At 36.7% G+C, this 23,084-nt stretch overlaps 2 protein-coding genes across 2 annotated transcripts; both read right to left on the bottom strand.

The window, feature by feature from the left end:
• Positions 1-112: 112 nt before the first annotated feature.
• Positions 113-5,283, bottom strand: LOC113729810 (uncharacterized). Its single transcript, XM_027254060.2, has 8 exons — positions 5,028-5,283; positions 4,710-4,918; positions 2,906-2,996; positions 1,843-1,958; positions 1,581-1,640; positions 1,434-1,499; positions 777-976; positions 113-673 (listed from the first exon to the last, which is right to left on the bottom strand). Exons 2-7 carry the CDS (start codon positions 4,764-4,766, stop codon positions 785-787), a joined length of 582 nt encoding a protein of 193 aa, XP_027109861.1. The 5' UTR covers positions 4,767-4,918; positions 5,028-5,283; the 3' UTR covers positions 113-673; positions 777-784.
• A 955-nt stretch (positions 5,284-6,238) lies between these two features.
• On the bottom strand, positions 6,239-21,197 carry LOC140036481 (protein EXPORTIN 1A-like). Its single transcript, XM_072077956.1, has 32 exons — positions 20,659-21,197; positions 18,473-18,589; positions 17,745-17,837; positions 17,594-17,665; positions 17,365-17,472; positions 17,207-17,289; positions 16,467-16,605; positions 16,143-16,211; positions 15,980-16,057; positions 15,750-15,812; positions 15,624-15,668; positions 14,809-14,916; positions 14,626-14,721; positions 14,121-14,321; positions 13,376-13,435; positions 12,654-12,764; positions 12,377-12,474; positions 11,999-12,107; positions 11,135-11,200; positions 10,930-11,028; positions 10,754-10,834; positions 10,562-10,651; positions 9,851-9,936; positions 9,663-9,743; positions 9,401-9,583; positions 8,768-8,834; positions 8,102-8,212; positions 7,869-7,976; positions 7,653-7,790; positions 7,441-7,578; positions 7,256-7,360; positions 6,239-6,824 (listed from the first exon to the last, which is right to left on the bottom strand). Exons 1-32 carry the CDS (start codon positions 20,758-20,760, stop codon positions 6,702-6,704), a joined length of 3,228 nt encoding a protein of 1,075 aa, XP_071934057.1. The 5' UTR covers positions 20,761-21,197; the 3' UTR covers positions 6,239-6,701.
• Positions 21,198-23,084: the final 1,887 nt, after the last annotated feature.

Below are 23,084 nucleotides of genomic sequence, written 5' to 3'. Positions count from 1 at the left end.
TCGTATGGATGTTTGATTTGGAAAGAAAGAGCAAAATCCATGGAAACGTCACCGCAGTCGCTCCCTCGGTTCATTCATCTTCTATTCTATGTCATGTCAATCACAACAGAAAGAAGCAAGCAGCAAGGCAAAGGAGTTTCCCTTATTCTTCTATGAAAAGAAACGTTGCAATCTACTCTCATAAAACAAACTTGGTACACCTGTGTCCGTTGGAGATCAGATCAGATAATGCGATCCAGATACATTTACCACCAGAGTGCGCCGTAGCAGATCAATAATAAAGCAAAAACCCCCCTCATCAGATCATCCTCGTACCACCACGGACACCAACACAACTAGCTTCTACTCACACACACACTTTCCCCCCAAACTAACCACAATTACTTGTAATAATACTACTACTTTTACTTATGCATCCAAACCCACCCCCCACCTCTCTCTCTCTCTCTCTCCCACCCTTTCTCTCTTCCCAACCCAAAAAAAAAAAGAGCATTTTTTTATAGTATAGGGGACATCTGCAACATTTATTTCCCCCGAAGTGAGTGCACTCTACCAATCGCGTTCCAACCAATCAGCTTCAGAATCACAACTCAGACAAAAATAAGAACATAATAGTTGCCTTCGCTAGTATAGACACCATCATCCCTTCAGCTTTATCCATCAATAATCTTCTCTGTTTGTCAAAAAACAGCACGACAATATTATAATATCAGAACAAACTGGAAAATGAGCTGATTTCGTGACAAAACCAAGGCTCTAAGGTGATGATTTTGGACCTGAAGAATCAGAAGGATGATGTGCCAACTGAAGAAAATCCAGCAGCTTTATGTTCCTTCAGGGTGCTTGCTAACCAATCCAACCCCTCATACAGCCCATCCCCTCTAAGAGCACAAGTCCCCTGTATATGCCACTTTCTGTTCTCAAGATCATACAGCCCCAGCCCTTCACAAACCTCCATCGGCGACATTGCTCCTTTCTGGTTAAAGTAACAAACCACAAGAATTCCAACAAAAAATCATTACCATTGTTGTTTATCCAATGAATTTACAGTCTCCAACAACTTTCGTAACTCCTAGCTTGTTGGTTTCTCCTAATAGGGATTAGAGGCATTAACGAGTAGGCTAGCCACGCAGGGGAACAATACATTGAGAAACAAGAAAATGCTCCTGGTAATAACCTCCAAATGAAATGGTGCATCACATAACTAAAAAGCTCCAAGTCCAATTATTAAGCCTTCTTTTTTTTTTTGGCCGCCCATGTAGGATAAAAGAATTTGTATGCATAGTGTGTACTAAATTTAACAATCTCTTATCTAAACAGTGCATTGGACAGATAAGAACTTAGACTTCTTTATCATATTAATATTTCCCCGGGGGGGGGGGGGGGGGGGGGGGGTTGATAACCAATTAAATGCGGCTATTGCCACACCATACCATGTCCTGCTTGTTGGCAAAGACCAAGATGACAGCATTAAGCATAAATGGATCCCTAATAATGGCCTGAAAAATGAAGAGCTTAATCAGAAAATATTCCCCAGAAGCCTCCGCAAAATGAAGACATAAATTATCCAGAAATATAACCTGAAATTCTGCCTTTGCCTTTCCAATCCTCTCTCTATCCAAAGAGTCAACGACGTAGATCTACATAAAGAAATAGCTTAATCAAGATACCTGGATACATTTAAAAAGGAAACTCAAAACAGGAAAGGAGATAAGCAGCATGTAACATTAGCACTGGCTCTCTCTAGCTAAGACAACTGTCAGAGTTATCAAAGGCTCCACAGGTAATGCAGGGTAATGGTAATAAAGAGGGATAGAATGTTGGGACAAAGGAAATCGTTACCAGTCCATCCGTATTATTGAAATAATGCCTCCACAGTGGCCTTAATTTTTCTTGTCCACCTACATCCCACACCGTGAAAATTACATTCTTATACTGAACCTTTTCCACATTAAAACCTGCATCACATAAGAAATTCTCATGTTTTAGTTCCATTTTTATCTACAAATAGTGCTATAGAGACATGGACATAGCTGGGATCATTCTAAAGTGCCCAAACAGTGAATGCCATGTTTAATATCTACATATTTAGCTGTCAAATCTGACAAATCAAGAAAACAACCAACTGCTTTTGGAACACAGAAATGAAACACAGGACTCATGAACTCAAATTATAAGAATCCCCCCCCCCCTCTCTCTTTAAGGAAAGTCATAGTATATAAGAGAAAAACAACAAAGATACACAAAAGAAGAACAGGGAGATAATGTGAAAGAACCCGTAAGGTGAGTACAAGAAAAATTACCAGCTCAATGAATTCACACGAGAAAACAAATTTTATTGCCCATGAACCCTTCAAAATTCACCTCTAGAAAGTGACAAACAAGAAAGCAATTTAGAATTTTATTACTTGTAAGATGCATTGCTGATAGTTCCATTTGTTGACTGACAAAGCTCAGAGTACTGCAGATGAGACAATCCAATTACATGCAGAGTACTACAGATGGCTTGCAAGTGTTTAAAATCAAGTAAAAACAAAATCCACTTTTTTAAAAAGACGATGTGCAGCAGTAAAACCATTAGTTAACATAAAAGCTTGCTCACCCTTTTGGGATCAATAATGTGGGCCCCGTGTAACAGCCCATATTCACTGGTAAGTAACCCCAAAAAAAAAAAAATCTTTCCAGACTTTAAGACTATGTTCAAACTTAACAAATTAAGAACCAAGAAAACACACATTCACAGAACAGTAACAGCATGTAGGGACACCTAATGTGAGACAGCCCAATCCATCAGATGCTACCATTAATTAATTCTGGTTTACTCTAAACTTCACCACGCCTCCAATATAAATTGCGGATGACCCAATAAAATCTAGGGTGCTTTAAGAAAAATAACATAACCTACCGATAGTAGGAACTGTAGACAAAACTTCTCCTATATGAAGTTTGTAGAGTATAGTTGTTTTGCCAGCTGCATCCAGCCCAAGCATCACAACCTGTGGCACATGAAATACAAATAAGAAGCATGAAGGAATAACAATAAAAAGTATCAAGGCATAAAGGCAGAACCATCTGAAATATCCAGAAGAAAGGGCAGCAAAGCAAGGGATACTAATAAGTAAAGAAGATCCACTACAAGAAGACAAAGAAGGTGCATTTCATATACATATACATACACATATCCCGCCACCATGGTAATAGGTACATGAGAAAGTATGATGTCCAAAGGGACATCAAGCAGCACTGAGAAGCACATAGATGGGTCAAACCAGAGAAGAAACTTTCAAGAGATATTAGTCTAACCTAGATGAAAAGGTCAACCACTTCCCTATAAACACAGGATATTTGATTTAATAAGTGTTAACAAATGACGCCCAAAGATTATGGGTAATTCTAAGATGCTTTGCCCAGATCCCATCTATGGACATGCTTTAACATTTTAGAAAGTAGTAGCAGCATAGATAATTAGTTTCAATTGAAAGAATAAAGGCCTGATTCTGTGCTGCCCACGTTCCTTTTTTTTTTTTTTTGGTGTGTAAGCCTATTTCACCTTTTTACCTGTGATGAGTTAGTTAGAAAGCAAATGTTCCTTGTCAGGGTTAGTGGACATGAATCTAACAGCAACTGCAGATGGTGAGGACAGCCTCTACCCCAGGAACCAGCGGGTACATGAAGCAGAGACACACACACACACACACACGTGAATCAAGCCTGCACTATTCTCAAGCAGTCAAACTCATGTAGGGGGACAAAATTATGATTAATTTATTTGCATGGTCTAAATTATGCTATGGCAGTTGAAAAGCATTTATGTATAACCCAACAATAACCTATTCCGCTAGACAGGACTGAGCAATGAGAAAATTCACCCTCCCCACCTTTACACAGTTCTGAACAAAAATTACACGAAGCAAAAAGAAAAAAAATATGAGGAAGAGGAGGATAACTTTTTATCATAAGGGACGGCACATGCAATCCGGAATAAGCGTACTGTTCTGATACTTACAAGGGACCGAGTTATGTTGTTGACGACGATACGTGGTGATCAGAAGAAGACATTATCAGGTAAGTTTAACTTATGACTTGAACTGCTAAGACATAAGTAGTAAACTGGAAACCTACATTCTACAACAGCATCAGCACATAGACTTGGGATGTACAGTTGAAGCCGTATAAAGAAGAAAAAAGAAATGCCACAATTTGGGACGAATTCAACACGTAAGGTCGAAGCTAATGTCTCAGATTCGCCTTCGTTTTTTTTGTTGGGGGCCAGGGGCAGGGAGGGGCGTTCGTGTCAAGTCAATTGGGTGGGACGTAAAATAACAACAAAAAGAGAAAAGAAAATGGAAAACAACACGTTGAGCTACAGTATTTCTTGAAGCAATGGAAAACCCCTAAAAAAAAATGAGTTAGGGAGGAGGAGAGGAGGAAGAAGACAGTAAGAAAAAGAAAATAAATAAAAACCCAAAAAGAAGAAATTACTGAAGCTACTGCAACTCAGCAACAAGCATCATTAAAATAGAAGAGGTTACACATGAAATTAGCACGAAAATATGCACAGAGAGGGAGAGGGAGAGAGCTTTTTTTTTTTTTTCTTTGTTTTGGTGGTGGTGGTGGTGGAGGGGGAAGAAGAAGAGAGAGAGAGTGGGAGGGGAGGGGTGCTGGGGACTGGGGAAGGGGGTGGTGGTGTGGTTGGGTCTAGGTCTTACCCTCATCTCAGAGTTGCCGAAGAAGGCATCGAAGAGCTTCCTGAAAGCTTGTCCCATTACTATTTCAGCTGCCGCTGCTTCCGCCTCCACCAGCCGCCGGTCCTCTCTTTCTGTTTTTGTTTTTGTTTTTTCGAAAAAAAATCTTGAATTGAAGTAGAGACCAAAATTGATACAGTAGTGGTTATTCTAAGAAATCAGCTGATCACTATCTGAAGGAAGAAAAAAAAAGGATGAATCATTATTAGAAAAGAAAAACCGGAAAGGAGGATCCAACCCCCCAAACTCAATCACCACCAGAATTAGAATTAGAAAGAATACCCTGTCGGTCTGTGATCGGGGAATTAACGCTTACTTTGAAGGAGTATAATAATAATAATAATAATAATACGCTCAATTACTTGTAGTGGTCCGATCAGAGAGAGAGAGAGAGAGAGAGAGAGAGATTTCTTGACGAAAAGGTAGCGTTGGCTCTCACAAGACGAGTTTCTGATGAATCTGCTTCTTCACTAACAACTCTTCTTTTACTTTTTCTTTTTCTATTAATCTTCCTCTTTTAATTTTCCTTTTCCCGTGTCTCCTTGCTCCTGATTCAAATTCAAGACGACTCCTTTTAGTTTCTACCCAAAAAAGAATTAAAAAATTTGCTTTTTAGCTTATAGTAATTATCTTTGCCCCATGATTCTATTTTCCACTAGAAGCTTTTTTCTTTTACCATATCGGGTTAAAATTTTTAGCAACATCAATCCCATAATTCCAAATATAGAAACTCAGGACTTTTGTATGATAGAAATTTAAACTTAGATGATTTTAATTGTCAAGACTTTTCAACCGCATCCTTTAATCCAAAGCAAAACGCAATCTCAATTACGTATTTAACAATGACAATTGTCAGTTCCTAATCTCTTTTTTTTTTTTTTTAACAAAGAAAATAAAAGAGAAATAATTCTTAAATTATACGTTTAGTGAAGTTCCCACTTTACAACGCTTCAAAGTCGCTTTGAGCCACTGGCATTTATAATAAATTAGAATTTTTTCCCTATTTATTTTGAAATTTAGTAGATTCTCAGTACGATAATTTACTGTATTAGTAGCATCGAAACTGAAGCAAAAAAAAACAGTTAACTGCTTTGCTCATAAAGCAAGAAAAATTTTTTTTGTACAATATAACTTTTTTAATTAATCTTTTCTCCACTGACATTATATAATGAATGACCACTACATAAAATTTAAATTTAAAATTCAACTTTTACACACGTCATAAATCCAACGACGATAATTTATACACTGTACATATAAAATTTAACTTTTTTCATTGATTAAAAAACAAGATTAAGGAAGGATCATTATAACAAGACCCAAATATATATATATATATATATTGCATTTTATATTGTACCTAAATAGAAAAAAAAAATTTTGAAAAAAACTTACAGCTCAAATTCCATGTAGGAACACCCATAAATAGAACATAGGAACCAAAAAAAAAAAAAATAAGATACAAAAGAAAAATAAAAAAGAAAAAGAAACTCTGTCCAGAACAGCAGCACCGCCGGTATCTAAACCACCATAAGCGAACCAAAAAGGGATTTCTGCACAACTAGTCAGTCAAAGTGTTTTATACATTACACCTAACTGTAAATTGCCAATGACTAAAACGGCCTTATAATCAGCTATCAGTTCAAGCCCCCGTTCCTTCCCTCAATTACAATGCCTGGAGGAATTCAGAATCGTACAATGACATGCTCTAATCTAAATTAGAATCTAAATTACTCTACACTCGGCCAATGAAATCTTCAGCAGAAGCCTTTGTACTACCTGGAGAGGCTTGACAAACAAGGGAAAAAAATTTTCGCAACATGGTCACAAAATGGAGAAATACGGATCACTCAGCCTTTGATAAAAATGATTGTACGAAATGGCTCCAGGTGCCCAGACCCATGCAAAGCCTATATAAACCCACAAAGATTAACTTCCAAATCCGTCCGTGGTCAACTATGAGTCCACCATCTCATCTTGGATCTCATTTGGGGCAATCAGCCCAGGAATGGAAAGCATCCTTTGTCTCTCTCTCTCTCTCTGTAGAGCAGCTTCCTCAGCATAAAGATCCTTGTTATCCTGCAAAGAGATTACGCATTGGAAAATCAACTCTATCCACAACACCAAAAAACTTTCTAAAAATAAGTCAGTTTTATGAGGTATAAGATCCTTCCCCCTCTTTGCAATCAGATTCTCCCCCTACAACCAAATTATTTTTACCTCCTATTCTTCTTTTGTTCTGTTCTACCTAGTAGCCATCTTGAGTACATCAAAAAACAAATTAACGATAGAAATTATTGAGAACGACCATTATTTGCAACGTTTTCTTAACAGCACCACCAAACTCTTTCCCTTTAACAATCAAGCTATCACCACATGAATTAAATCTTTCCCATTCTGGTTTTCTCCCAGGCCAGAACAGTTGCAGAAGGGTGGAGAAATAAAGTGCCAATGGATAAAAACAAAAACAGAAGCCAAAGCAGGCAACAACCATAACCAATCTGTGATACCTGAGCTGAAAATTCTTTTGATTGCGCAAGAAAGTCTCTTATGTGGTTTTTGAATGTGGGAAGGTCAGTCCTCGATTCAAAAAGCCCATTCACAAATTGAGCAACCTAAAACACACACACACACACGTCAAAACAGAAATAAGAAATGTACATTACACAGTGTTGAACAAATAACATTTTCATACCTCTGTCGCTGTCATGTTGGGAAACGATGTACTTAAGAGTTTAATTGTATACTCACGAACAAAGACTGCATTATTTGGATATGCATATGCAACTGAGGATGCATCCCACAGGGGTTCGGTCAATCCACTACTCTCTACCTGAAAATGTAACTAAAATCAGATAAGACATGCTCAGTTGTGAAGCTGGCGAGATTTGTAAAATGAGAAATTACCAGACAGAACAAATGCTGCAGTACTAGAACATGCAATTTGAATCCAGGTTTATGAAATGTGTCTGTCAGAACAGCAAAAATCTCTTGCTCAATCATCAAAAAGTAGGTCCGGAAGAACTGATTACAGAACTCAGAAGCCTGCCAAGAAACAGACCAAAACCATGAGTACCACCATGGAACCAGCCATGGAAGATCAGATAGGTGAAAATTGCAGACCTGGAAGTTCTTGAGCATCTCTAACAAGAGATTTAATCCTGTTTCAGCGATGTTTCTTTCAGTATGCCGGAAAGCCCAAATGATGGAATCCATAACAAGTTTAAGTTGCTGCAGGAAATCATAGAAAATGCATTTAACACGAATCTATCGGTAAGGAATATAAATTACAAAACAAGGACTTGTTACTTCAAATGTCATTTGTAAGGATCGCCTATCAGGATAAATGCACAAACCTCGCTTGACAACCGAATCAAAGCAGGGAAGCAGTGCGTAGCAATGGCACGAAGCAACGAAAAAAATTTTAGGCGATGTTCAGGATAATCTTCAAAATTCTTTGTGATCATCTGCAGTAAAACCACAAATTAAATAAACACAGAAAGAAGCAAATGGCTATCATAGATCTCGATAAGCACATGTTAACCACCATCAAGTGCTTGACATTAAAAATCAAATTCAACTACAGATACACCAAATACATACTAGAATTCCAAACATTAAACAGTCCATAATTATAAACTAAAACAAAAAGGTTCTGAAATCCTTCGTAATACTTTAACTAATACATAGTGAAATAGCAATTTTTAGTACATACACAATGTTGTCGTTTTGGACCTACTTTCTCGCTACATCAACACAATAAGAGGTCAATAGATGATCAATAGATAACCCAGCTGTACATAAGAAGCTGATAGGCAAAACTAACATTAATCACATACGAATGAAGTCTGTTAAGACCACATTTGCTTTGTAACATGCAAGGGACTACAAAATATGGCATGCATATCCTCATTTCCATTGTAGATATAACTTGATTATTTGGTTGCTACCATATGAATAAGCCCTAAATATATCATAGGTCAGCAAGGATTTAATAGTTTAACAAGGGTTAGCTTACTAACCTCCAACGTACACTGAAAAACAGCTTCAAATATTCGAGGAACATCTTCTATCATCGCACCCTTGTACCTAAACATCAGAAGATGCCAGTGCACATAAATATATAGAAAAACTTTTATTATAACATCTAAGACGAAGATCAATGACAGGAAGGGAAACACTAGTTGTATTTCACAGATTAACTGACTTTTGGGGGGGGGGGGGGGGGGGGGACACAAAACACATGCAAGGGGATTGTGTAGACTAATATGGGCCACTAGACTGGTATGGGCCAACTAAAAGCTATTTGTGTAGAGAGCAAGATGACCCTAAACAAACACAGCACGTTAAACAATAACTAAAGATCCCACAACCAACAACAGACAATACACTACTACTTGCAATATAAAATCAAGTACCATAGAACAAACCAACAAAGTCAGTATATGCCATCACATCATAGTACTCAGAATCAAAGAAAAAACAACTTAAATGAAGAGAGGAATAAAATATAAAGTTCAACTATCTGCAAAGAACAAGATCTGTGAAACATACTAGTTTATTATAGTAGCAAAACGAGAGAGAAATTCTGATTCTCTAGCATCAAGAAATTTAAAATTCAACTACCTGCAAAGAACAAGATCTAGGAAACATACTTGTTTATTATAGTGGCAAAAAGAGAGAGAACTTCTGATTCTCTAGCATCAGGCAAATTCCGGGCATAATCACCAAGAATTGGGTCCATCATCGGGGGCACAAATTGTTTTCCTATCTGTGGTTGATCTTCGGACTTATCTAAGAATGTCTCTATGAGTTTAAGCGTTTCCCGCTTTACCGAGCTGCACAGCAGGCCAAACAAAAATAAGAAAATAAAATGGAGTAGGAATATTAAATGAAAAGGCCAAAAAAAAAACTTACCGCAAGAGTTTCACTATGGATGTTCTATAAGCATATGGTCCTCCTTGCGCAAGGCTTGTGGATATAAGCTCACTATACATTCTGTTGTAAACACAAGTATCAACACAAACATCTCATAGCTTATTGAGCCATTAAGTAAAATTCAACGACAGAATGGTATGCAGGTAAGAATTGTACTATTACGATACCTGTACACATTAAGCATGTCCAGAAAGATAAGAGAAATCTGCGACAAGAAGTAGGTTCCAAGGGAACTGGCAACACTAGTATTTGTCTGCAAGTAACAAAAATTTCCACTAAAATAACAAATGTTTTTTCATCCAGACAAAGTGCAGTTCCCATCCACTGGTCCACATGACCCTACTATAAAAGCATGAGATACAATGAATATCAAAATATAGGGCTTCGGTGACAGTAAGGTAGAATTCAATGGTGATGGCACAGTGAAGGCTCATATCTGCTCAAATTTTGAAAAGACCAACTTCTCACAAGCAGATTCATCATCAGAAAACTAAACCACACTTGTATGTTTAACTTTTAAGTTGACAGCTATGAAATTGTTATACTGATGATGAGGTCCCTTCAGCACACTTTATAGGCGTCTATCACTCATATTCTAGCAGCCTTACTTTGGGGTCAAATGGAAGGCCTTTAAATATACACGTCATTTTTCAGAACTTTCCATAGCAAATCTCTTCTACTGCATCAAGAGGAAAACCTGATCTAATTTGCATAGCGCTAGAGATTCAAATAAGGAAGACCACTCACATAGAAACCACATATATATGTTAAAATCCGTAGAGTCAACCGCTTGGTAATCCATTTCCTAAAGAACTAATGCTTTATAAATAACAACAAAAACAGCATATTCGAGCTTCACAAAGTCTACTGCACAACACCTGCAATATGTTGAGAACTGCCTTTATAATATCTTGATCTTTCAAGTAGTCCACACTTTGACGAGCTTGTCCAATAATTTCATTCCATCTCTGCATAAAACAACAGGGTCAAAAGCTTGAAACCCTTGGTACCGAGCATTCGCCATCAGTAAAACCCATTCCCATTCTAGAAACCAATAATATGGATCTTGCCTGATTAGGAAGCTCCATCAGCCGCTGCAAGTATTCATCCCTCTTCTGAGGGTCAGGTTCAGCTTGAATCATATGACCAACCTAAAGCAGTAACAAGGCAGCAAGTAATCAAATCTTTAACAAAACTAAAACTTCAAACAAATTGAAGTAGGATAACGCACTCTAAATGGACTTACAGATTCATAAAAGGTGTGAATCTGATGGGGCTGAAGATCAGCAATTGTTGTTGGAAGAGTAGTCAAAAGTTCAGAGACAAATGGTTCACTTTCTCCAAGCTAAAAATAAAGGAAAACCAAGAAGTATCAATTGTCATGGAACGAGGAAAAGAAGGGGAAGAAGAGAAGAGAGGGAGGGGGGGGAGAGTACCAAAACCAGTCTTACCTGGAGGATAACAAATTTCCGCTTGCATTTCTGAACAATTTTAAGGAACGTGTCACAGGCCATGTCCTGTCAAAAGCCAGATAACTCCATTCAACAATAGTTACCAATGCACAGTATTACCATTGGAAAGCAACATTAAAAAAAATTTTCAGGTTGAATCCAGACAACAAAAATTTCAAAAATGGAGCATGGTAACAGCTGCCTTCACACGAAGATAAGAATGTGTATGTAAGTAGAAACAAGCCAGCCTTTAAGACGCAGAATATAAGAAAGTCAGAACATTGCTGTCAAATTATCCCCAGCCTTCGAAGTTATCCAATAAATTGAATTTTCTCTTGAGATTATTTGGAGTAACCTTCAACACATTTCAAAATACGTACCCATGTGGTTCAAAAACAAAAGTTTAGGAACCAAAAACAAAGAAAGAGAACTAATCTCTCTTCAAACTAGGCAAGAAAGCACTTGTTCAAGTCCTAACTAAGGGCTTCTTGTCCATAGTTTAAGATCAGCTGACTTGAGCTTTATTTCAAGCTAAATGCTGGTTTTCTAAACTTCTTCTGTCTTCAACTTTTAGCTTATTTTAAGCCAAAGAAAAATTAAAACGAAATAATTTCTTCTGAACTGCTTTTCAGCTTTTACTTTCCAAAACAAATAAAACAAAAAAAAGGGTTTAAACATTTTCAACAGATATTTAATAGTTAACTTTTGTACAATCAGGTTGAACAAAGCAGCTGTAGAACACACGCCTGAGATTCCCCCACCAACTAAAGGCGCATGTAAAAGAATCTCACAGTACAATATCTAGATTGTTTAGCTAACAGCAATACCAACCACATCTGAAATACACAGATCATGCAAACAAACCTGAACTCCAGGATGTGTCTCGTGCATGAACTCAAACAACTTATTCACAACAGTTTTCAGAAACTTCCAATGAGCCCTCAGAAATCTTGGATACTGACCAACCACATACCTGGAATCAACAGGAATAACGATGAGGAAATTTATTAGGCTGACAACAGAAACATGACATTGAATGCACACAAGGAACATGTCAACGACACATACATAAAATGTAAAATGAAGAAGCGAGGCAAGAATTTACTCATCCAAGACAAGTAAAGGAGCCTAGTTCTAAAGTCAGAACAAAGGCAACTAACAAACTGCCATAGCATGCTAGGTAATGTTCACAAGAACCAAAATAAAAAAAAAATAAAAAGAAAATGCAGTTTAACATCTCACATTATATTACTTGCAATAACTGCTTTGTTGTCTTTGCCTTTTGTAATCTCACAAAGGTTTAACAAATCACGTATCACCATCACAAGAAATCTGTTTTCCTGTCACAGTTGATGCAAAAAAAAAAAGGTAAGAAAATGGTGAAAAAGAAAAAGAACTACAAAACTGAAAGTAATCCAAACACAAGGTCACATTCCGAATAGAAAGAAGCCAGAAAAAAGTCACTCAGCGCAGAAAGACTAACAAACAGGAAAAAAATATATAGCATAAAGCAATACACCTGTTCCTCCATCATTGATCCTGATATAGATCCTATTGCCCAGCACAAGGTATTTAGGTTGTTCCACGTCCAATCCTCACCATTCAGCTGTTTATTTAACTTCCTCAGCATCTGTTAACAAGATTCATCATACATGTCAACACCCCTTTTTTTAAAATTTTACATGTCAACTCCTTAAACAAATATAGAAGAAAATCATAATAACTATAACAGTTTCGACAAGGAAAGATTTGAGCACCATCATTCATTTATAACCCAGGCCAACAAAATTGATGAGAACCATAGGCGGCCACCACAAATTGCAAAGAATGTTACACATAATGGATACGAGCTAACAGAATGCCATTTAGGAGCATAATTGGCAGCCAATTGTACCAGATTCAAAGTAATAAAACAACTTAGAAGCGCTGTCGCATATGCAGAACGCTAATACCCATCATGTCCGTTAATTTCAAGTCCCAATCAATCCTCTAAAGAGTCGAAGCACACAACTTATACTTTCATGCAAACTATCTTTTCCATGCATAGGGTGGTCACTATGAGGATTTGCTATAGATATAACATAAGAATCTCTACGTTGCCATAGACCTAACCACTTAACAACAATACAAGAAGAGTAAAACCAAACTATCTTAATAACAACACAAGAAGAGTAAAACCAAACTATCTTAACAATCGAGGCATGGAAATTAAGATGCCAGAAGACTGCATGCAATGAATACCTGCTTTTCAGTGTCTTCATGATCCAGATGCGATAAGTATATCAAGGTTTCTCGCATGATCTGCAATATCAAACTTCATCAAATATTGCAGCATCGACATCGCAAGGGAACTTATAGACATCCAAAAAGCAAGGCAGGGGAACTTAGTGATCAAATATTGCAGCATCGACGTCGTAAGGGAACTTATAGACATCAACAAAGCAAGGCAGGGGAACTTAGCGCTTAGTGTAAATTTCCAGTTTCAACAAGTTAGTTGTTAGGCAAGAGCAAGCGAAAGCAACAAAATCATTTTCTTACTTATTCTATGAATAGAATGCTGAGAAAACACAGCATATAATGAGTTCAACTCCAAAGCCTGCAATTCAAAACTATTTTCTCCCATGGAAACACACAGGCACATCATATTCTGGTAAGATAAACAAGTAGAAGAATGCACATGCGCTTCAACATAAACTTGCAGGTCAATAATCAATACCAAACAAGGACATCGAATTCACCACTTGCTTAAGAACAAAGACACCCCAGATAACCATTAGCAGCAATATCTGGATACTCTCTGAGTTATATTATTGTTGATTCCATCATTTCTTTCACCTTTTGTGCAAATAAGAGCATTTAAGTCAATTAACTAGTAGTTGGTCTTCTACCTTCACATAGAAAGATTACCATACGACTAAGCATATTGAGCCAGCAAAAAAAAGAGCGGAAGGATAAAAAGGAAAGGACTCCTAAACAAGAACAAGACCTTATATTGAACAAGGACATCATTATCCTTCATAGTTTCACGAACAATGTTCCCATTTTCATCTTCAACAATCAGAACTTCTTCAGGCTTAGCCATCCGTGAGATCATGAGCAATCTCAACTTTGACATCGGCTCAGCATAAAGCTGCCGTCTCTGCAGAAGCTGCGAGCCAAGGCCATCAACAAGACCCATTGGCATGTGCTAATGTGACCAAAAAAAAGGTCCATTGTCAGGAAAATATCAATCAAGAGTATGTAAAGATCATTCAAGGTTTTCACCAATGTGTTAGTAGAAACAGCCAACAGGCAATGATGACTAAGAATCAAGGGTCCATTTTGATGGAATCTTTTGGTGTTGTTATTAGAAAAAAATTTAATATAGCTACTTTATTGAAAAAAGTGTGTGAGATCAAAAGGTGGTCCCAGAACTTGTTATTATAAAATAGACTTTTGAGAAACAATCCAAAAAAATGGAGTCAATAGTGGAAAGAAATAATCTATAAAACCTGCAGGCCAATCATTGCTGTGGCTGCAGCATTCTCCGAATTATGGTGTGCCTCAAACAGCTCCAAGACCAAGGAGTTCCAATAGTCGAGACAAACCTGTGTAGTCATGCCAAAACAATGATATACAATCAGAAATGACAGTGCTGAATGCTTACTAAAATTGTAACACAGCTATACACATACCTTAAAAACCTCAGTGTCATCAACATATGAGATGTTAATGAGATACTCTAGTCCCATCAACAGGGTATTAACATTCTCTGGGGCAGATTCCAGCACCCGTATGTGAGACTGCCAAAAATTAATCCCATTAGCACAGCTGCCAAACAAAACTTTGCCACAACACGTCTCCATCAGTCCCGTGACCAACATATATTTGTTACACAAAATGGTATTAATAGGATTCTATCAGAGTATGTAGTATGCATTCCTGAAGATCAATTTCTTAAAGTTACTATTGTACTCTCACTCTAATGTAGAACCAATTTATCCATGACAGCTTTTTTCTACCAGACTCAGAAAAGAATTTACATGTATATATGGATGTACATATGGGAAGCACGAAATAGACAGCTTTTAGCTATGGACACCCCAAAGCTGCTTGATGCTGGCAATTTGTTCACCAAAAGGGAGGAGAAAGTAAAGTCACTCCATATCTAAATAAACAAACTTGCTGATAACCTATCAAACTGCTATATCAAAAGTCAAAAGAAGTAATCAGTATCATGTAATCCACAGATGCAGCTTAACCACAAATGTAAAGTTGATCAAATCAATACTGCTTCAGCTGCAAAAGGTAAATCTAAAGGTTTATACTCCTAATTAATCCCAGAAAAATTGTTAATTCCTAATTCTTTGATTTTGCAAAGCTTTAATTTCAATCCATTAAACAGTTCTTTCACCTCAGATAATTAAAGCAACTTCCTGGCCGCGTAGCACATACAATCAGACATATCACCAGCATACAAGTGGCTTGACCACAAAGAAAAGAAACTTGCCTTGAAAAAAGATGTGAAAAACAACGCTAAATTCTGGATAAATGCCTGAAGAGGAAAAGAAGAGAGTCAGCTTGATAGATGTTGAACAAGTTTTAAGACAAAGATAGACAAAGAAGATAAATCCACCTGCTCCTCACTGCTACCATTGGCATAAGCTTCAGGTATATTTGTGGTGAGTGGGAGTATGGCCTGAATACAACAAAGATATTTGGAATCAGCATATAAATAGAAGAACACATGTTCATGCCCAAGCTCTACTACAATTGAGGACAAAATTATGCAGAACAAGCACAAATTGAATATGACATCCCACCAAAGTTGCTCCAATAACCTCAAATTCAACTTAAGCACTAGACCTGCAATTGCATGATGAATACGTTGTACATCTTAACATATTGAACGTTGTAGAAATCCCCAAAATTTAGAGCGGCAACCTGCAAAACATCAAAATTGCATCAAGCATCGACTCATTCAGGATGCTATCAGGAATTCCTACCATGGAGACCTGAAAAAGATTACCTCAGTCAAACATTGGAGGGTGAGATTACGGTACGCGGGAACAGGAAAAAATTTAAGAAGTGTTTCGAGCTGCAAGTTAAAAAATACAAGGAACTTCAGAGCCATCCAACTATAATGGAGTAAATGACAGCCAAGTTTCTACAGAAAGGAACTAGCACGGTAAATGACAGCCAACTTTCTATGGAAAGGAACTAGCATGGTAAATGACAGACAAGTTTCTACGGAAAGGAATAAGCAAGAAGGACATCCATGCTGAAATCAATATCATGCTGCAAACATCCAATAGTCCCTCCACTGACAACTCCAGGAAAGCAATGTACAAACCAGTGGAGATTCAAAAATGTAGCCCAGAGGAATCCATGAAAGGAAAGCATGCAGTGTGGCCAGTGTAGCCCTGATGAGCTCAGTTCTCTGAGATGCTGATAGTACATATAAGCATAACTCATGAATGAGTTGAAACTCGCTGAAACAAACGCAGAAAACATGTTATAAATGTTAATCATCAAGATACAATACATTCCAATCCATGTACGGAGTACATCAAAATACAATATATTCAAATCCATTAATGAAGTACAACAAGATAAGAGGAACACGACAATAAATCAAGATATAAGTCATGTATAATTAAGGATGATTTCGGCAATAATCATCAGATGCAGCCCAAATAAGAAAGATAAAACTACTAAAGGAAAAGCAAATTATGAATAATCCAAGAAAAATGCCCCAGTTTTAAGGATGATACTTGTGAATTTTTTTCCTAATACAAAATTCTTTTTCTTTATTAATTCGAGATGTGAACCATACTCATCCATGCATCTCAAATCAAATTATTAAAAAGATATATCTAGAAAGCAATACCAGGGAGATCATTCAAATGTTTTAAGGGATGCTCTCAATACATGAACTGGGATCTTACCCATAGCATCATCACAAAATTAGCTACATAACATAACCAATCAACAGAGATGAATGCCTAAAGCAATGGATCTACAAGATCAAAGAAAAAAATTGCCATTGCACGTTATAAGACCCAAAACGTAACCTAATCCAACATAAAATACCTGTTTAACGATTGTTTGAGCTCTTTAATCTTGAGTTGAGTCATTTCACCCCTTGAGAAATCAAACACCTCTTCACTTAAAAGCTGAAAATAAACCCCACATTAACCAAGTGAGCCTACTACCATATTTCAAGAAGAAATAGGGATTATGTGACTAACTTTCAATATAGCCATGCAATTTTCACAAATAGTTTCACTTGTTTTCGCTGCAGCCACTAAATCAGGAATGAAACTTCGCCACCTAGCTGGCCATTCATGCTTTAAAATCTGTCAATTCAGATGAAGCATGCTATCAAGATTACATAGTAAAAAATAATCTGAGGCTACAGATCGAAGGAGGAACAACTATTCAGCCTACAAATGATTGGAGGAAGCAAAGCAAAGTTACCTGAACCAATATAATGTTTAATTTGTTGACGTAAAGTCTTTCACGACGAAAAGAAGCTTCATCACTTGACAGCTGGCAAAAAATGCAAGCAGAATAAGTAATATATTAAGAGTAAGTGCATGGGAAACAGAAAAGACAACTGAAGTATCACCTTTACAATAACTTCAGAGATATAGTTTTTCATCCCATCTCGTTGTTCAACAGGCAATGCATTCCATCTATATTTGATGACACCTTCTAGAACCTGCACATGGAAACACCATAAATGCTCCTCCACATACAGTGCACATGGGAAAGATAGAGTCAAAGCACAACTACTTCATACAAAACAACATTCCAACATAAATACACGATAACAGATTAATTATCAACAGAGGATGAACAATTGTAGAAAAGAAGATTGCTAGAGAAGAATCCTACTGTGCTCTTCACTGTCAGCACCAGCTGTCACAAATCCAGTGCAACATCGAAGCAAGAAACACGAGACCAATGTTAAAAAAGGAAGAGTGTCCTTATTGCCATTAGAACTAGAGAAAGAAAGAGGGAGAACCATCCTTGGGATGCTTTCAATGCCTAACCACCATTCATAATAAGCTCATTTCAGACACGAACCAACAAATGTTCCCAAGCAAAAGCACACAACTATCAGTTGCAGTTTAAAGATAAATTTTCCTCATAAGTACCAATTTAGTAGCAAAAATATCTCTAGCTCCTAATAGCTAAGTTTAATAACCAAGTTCAAAATAAAAAAAGTTGACAGAAGCACCGAAAAAATCAAGCTTTTTTAATTAATGCAACATTTCAAATGCCGAGAATAAGCCATTGACAGGAGACTCTAAACAAGAACCTCCATACACTTTAAAACAGTATGCAACTGACCTGTAAAGCAAAAAATTTGGTATTCAAGTTCTGGGTATTTGATAGAATGTGAACCACTTGAAGCCACATATCTGGATTATTTTGCAAGTCCCGCAAAATATGATCCGCAGCAGTTCTCTGCAGCACACAATTGAAAAAGATACATCGATAAACTAAGTGTAAATCCACTGTGGTTGTTAATGAAACACCCAATATTCAGAAAGTATATACCGAAATAAAATAAATTTGCAGCCCATCTATATTGCTGGAATATAAAACAAAATAAATAAAAAAAATCATTAGAGGGCAAGTACAGAAAAGCTGAAAATATAGATGAGCTATTTTCAAGTGCAAAGTTCAGCTCCAAAGTCAAGTGCAAAGCCTCTTTCAAGTCTGAAAAGCAGGCAAACTCTTTCCATCGTAGTCAAGAACAGCAGAAATTGTACTTCACGAACTCACTCTCCCATGGCAAGATATTGAACCTTAATGGCATCAAAGGAATGAGTTGTTCTCAAACCTAACAAGTCAATATTCCACCAAAAGGAATGACCCTGCATCTAGGAACCTATATCCTCCACCAATCTCTTGTTACCTTCAATTTCTTTATCCTCTTCATACTGCCAGTTTGTTCTTACCTTTGCGTCACCATATTTTCCTTCAGTTTCCATTGGTTAGGTTACTCCCACCACACTCAGTTTACATTTGACCCAGCTTCATACTCAGTTTACATTTGACCCAGCTTCTTTTCAAACCAGTCACTAATCTGTGCACGTTTTTCAACAGAATGACATGTCTATGACAACCATGAGCCTTTTTAACCTCATCCACACAGAATCATCAGGAATGGCTAACAATAGGTGCAAGATATGGTGCAACATAGAAATGATGTCCAATATGTGTGCATAAATTGACCATTTTACATAAATTCTACAAATATGATGAAGATTCCATCATTTTCAGCAATGCAAAAGTGCTAAGGTAAATTAAATCCTATAGTTGCTGAACAAACTTAATTCCCCCCCCCCCCTCTTAAAGTTTCTATTGTGGAAAGAAAAAGGGGTGCCATGTGTGTAGGGAGGGCAACTGTAACTCTGGATAACAGAGCCTCCTGGAGACCCAAAACTTCTAGAGCAAGGTTACAAGAGAGAAAAAAAATCCCTTTGAGGCATCCTGTTGGGCATCTTTTGTTTAAACTCTAAAGGGCACCCTCCTGTAACCTCAGCTAAGTGCCTTGCTCACAAGAGGTCAAACTAAACTCAGGCACTATACATATTATTACAAGAATTATCTGCATGGATAAATTTCACCACACTTAGTTGCAAATATCCTGCAAAGTTTACTTCTTTTAGGAAAATGCGCCACAAACCTGTTAGGTGTAAGTCAGATTCACATATCAAAAAGCAAATAAACAATTAAGAAAGTGGTACAAGTGAAACCCTGCTTTAAGCTTCCTCTGGTACTCAGAAACTCATCAAACCTAAAGCAGCATTTTCACACCTAAGGATACATGGTCAGTCAAGATGATTCAAAGTTCATTAGAAACTTTGCATTTTCAATACTTAGGACGAGAACAAACAGAATTGAAGATTAAAAGTGTGGGAAAAAAGGGAATTTTCAAAAGTCCAAGGTCGACTTGACAAGATTTAAAACAAAATGATATCCCAAACTCCGAACTAGAGCGCACTTTCATGTGAATTTGTGGAGAACGTTAACTTAAATGGGAAGGGCGTGCATGCACGAAGACATTTAATGGATCCACCAAATATCCCGTGCAACGCCCAGGGGGAAAAAATGGAAGATGAGAGAAAAGTGAAGCTTTGGATTGTAGAAATTGAAATTATGAGCAGACCAGTTCCCCCGGTCTTAATCTTTCAGGAAACAGAAACCAGAGAAAGAGGTGCAGTAAAGGAGAGCAGGAGGAGGTTAGTCCTATCTTCCGAGAAATTTACAATTGAGGTCATGACTTTGCTTGCATTGGTAGCAAGTGGACATGCTTTAACCATAGCAATAAGAAACAGGCAAGTAGAGAATCGCAGGAAAAGACAAGAAAAAGCAGGGAACAGGAGAGTGTGATGAACATGAACATGAACATGAACATGAATATGAATATAATGGGATGCATACTAATACAAGAGTAGTAGACAAGTGTATAGGAAGGAGGAGAGAAAATAGAACTGGGAAAAGAGGAAAAAGAAAAAAGGCCAGACCTCTTCTTTAGATCCGGTGCCATAGAAGGCGGCAACAGTGGCGTCGAGTAAGGAAACATCAATCGGCTGAGACAAATCCCTAAGCTTGTCGGCGGCGGCCATTGAGCGGAGATCAGAAGGGGGTGATAAACCCTAGAAATTAGAAATTAGAATAGGCGGGGGAATAGTAGGCAGCAAAACCCTAGGGTGGAGAGTGTGGAGGTGGAGCAAAACCCTAGTTTAAGAATCGAGAGGGGGGCGCCTGTGAAAAAGAAAGGAAGAGAAAGATAAACAGAGACACGAAATAGGTACAGGACGGCGACGGTTCTAGAAAAAACACACACACACACACACACACACTGGCACTTAAAAAGACAGCTTCAAATTGAAGCAGACACAAATAGAGAGAGAAACTTTGAAATTTGTTTAGGCCCTTCCCTCCTCTTTCTCTTTACGGCTTGTTTTTTTATTATTCACATAATAATATAAATGTATACATGTATGTACGCTTTATCGTCAAAGGGCCGGTACCACTTCAACTAATCCATACCCAGTCACTCACTGGTATCGTCCATTTCATTTCATTTTATGTACTTTATTTTATTTTAAATTTTTTTGTGCATTTATGTATTCATTTATTTTACCTCCTTTTTTTGGGTCAGGAAAAAAGAGATTTTATTTTACTTTTTTGGAGCATTTGTATTAATATTTTTCTTTTCTTTTTAAATTAATTACTTATTAATCCGTTTTACTTGAGTAGCCTTCCTCTGGGTAGGAGTAAATATTATTATTATTTTTTCCCCCCGCCAGCAGTTACTTGTAAAATATAGTAAACGTTAAAAAAAAAAAAAAAAAAAAAAGAAGTTTGGGCGGAGAGTTGTGCTGGTTGCTCTTCTTGCCAGTGGTGGCGGTTGGGTTGTAAAATTGTAATGCGGTGGTTTGGCAGAGAAAAGAAAATGGTACGAGTCTCCTCCTCCTTTGGTGGTTGACCGGTCGTTCCTTTTTTTCCCCTTTTGTCAAGTCGAGACCATGATGGTCTTTATCTCCCACCAAAGATTTGAAAATTAATAAGTGCAAAAAGTATTATGTTGTTTAATTAGTTAAGAGTTATATCTGTTTAATAACTAATTCAATTATAGTATTGGTTTGAAATATCATGTATCTTTAAAAATGCCTTTATTTGTGTATTTAGAGAGAAAAAAGTGCATATGTGTGTATTTGAGAGAGACAGAAAATAATGAACCAATTTAGAAAGGGATAATTTCGCAAACCACCCCTATGATTTTTAATAATTGCAGAGAGCTCTCTTCAAGTTTTAAAAATTATATATATCTCCCCTATTTTACTATTTATATGACAATTTTGGTCCAACAAACTGGTAGATTTTCTCTCAAATATCCTAAATTGCCCTTTTCTACAAAAGTAAGAGAGAAACTTTTTGTGATTTATTTTCTACAAAAGAGTTCATTTGGATGATTTATTTGAGATAATTACTGTAGTATTTTTTGTGATATGATGTATGTGAGATAAAAAGGTTAATGGGATTTGTGAGGCAAATTATTTTTTTTCAAATTATCTCTATCCAAACACGCTCAAATTTTTCAATCAATTTTTTCTACATTTTGTACAAATTGACAAACATAATCCCTAATAACCATCCAACCATAAGCTCTAAATCTAAGTAGCTGTCCAAAAAATTTCAAATTGCATCTACAACATCGATGGTTGCCATGCAATAAATAAATAAATATACAAAAAATACACACACACACACACCATTGATAACTAATTTTATACCCTAAAATTAAATCTTAATACTCAAATACCTTTTCAATACAAGTTCATTTAGTCTAAATGCACTATTACAACTCTCTTATGACCTTAAAAATATTAATACCTCAAAAGTAGAGAATAAATTTTATCTCCACAATAAAATCATAACAAAAAATTTCTCATCCAATGAAAAAGAATCCTCGTGCAATTATTGGCATTTTACAAAAAAAAATTCTTGACAACAAGCAAAATATGTCTAATTCCACATCTTTGGTTATTCTTCCTATTTCAATAATCAATTTCATTATTTATTTTTCTATTGATACGAATCTCTTCATTTCTTTCCAGTTTGGTACATAATCTACTCTCTCTGTCAATTTCACAATCTCAATTTGCTAATATCCATAAAATAGAAGATAATAAAAAAGGGTATAGTATTAACTAGAAAATAAATGAGCAAAAATAGACAATAGATAGAAAAATATAAATTTTTCTTTAGGTTTTGTAAATCTATTGCTTTAAATTGAGAATTGTCTACCAAGTGAAGGGTATTTTAGGCACTTTATTATATCAGGGGAGGTAAATGTAATTTCTTAAACGTAAGGGGAGCCGAGTGAAGTTGTTTGAAACCTCAATGGAGGTTTTTGAAATTATCCCATTTAGAAATGGTGTTT

This window comes from Coffea arabica, chromosome 2e (genome assembly GCF_036785885.1).
Source record: "Coffea arabica cultivar ET-39 chromosome 2e, Coffea Arabica ET-39 HiFi, whole genome shotgun sequence".
NCBI classification, from domain to species: domain Eukaryota; kingdom Viridiplantae; phylum Streptophyta; class Magnoliopsida; order Gentianales; family Rubiaceae; genus Coffea; species Coffea arabica.
This window is presented reverse-complemented; position numbering and strand designations above follow the sequence as displayed.

Bases quoted from the DNA above. Each gene is read 5' to 3' on its own strand.
- LOC113729810 (XM_027254060.2), bottom strand. From the start codon at position 4,766: ATGGGACAAGCTTTCAGGAAGCTCTTCGATGCCTTCTTCGGCAACTCT. The intron at 1,959-2,905 runs GTAGGTTATGTT...TATGTGATGCAG, and splicing joins GTCTACAGTTCCTACTATCG to GTTTTAATGTGGAAAAGGTT. The intron at 1,641-1,842 runs GTAACGATTTCC...TTCTTTATGTAG, and splicing joins TCAATAATACGGATGGACTG to ATCTACGTCGTTGACTCTTT.
- LOC140036481 (XM_072077956.1), bottom strand. From the start codon at position 20,760: ATGGCCGCCGCCGACAAGCTTAGGGATTTGTCTCAGCCGATTGATGTT. The intron at 17,838-18,472 runs GTCAGTTGCATA...TTCCATGTGCAG, and splicing joins CCAAATTTTTTGCTTTACAG to GTTCTAGAAGGTGTCATCAA. The intron at 12,108-12,376 runs GTGAGATGTTAA...TGTTGATTCCAG, and splicing joins GTTATTGCAAGTAATATAAT to GTATGTGGTTGGTCAGTATC.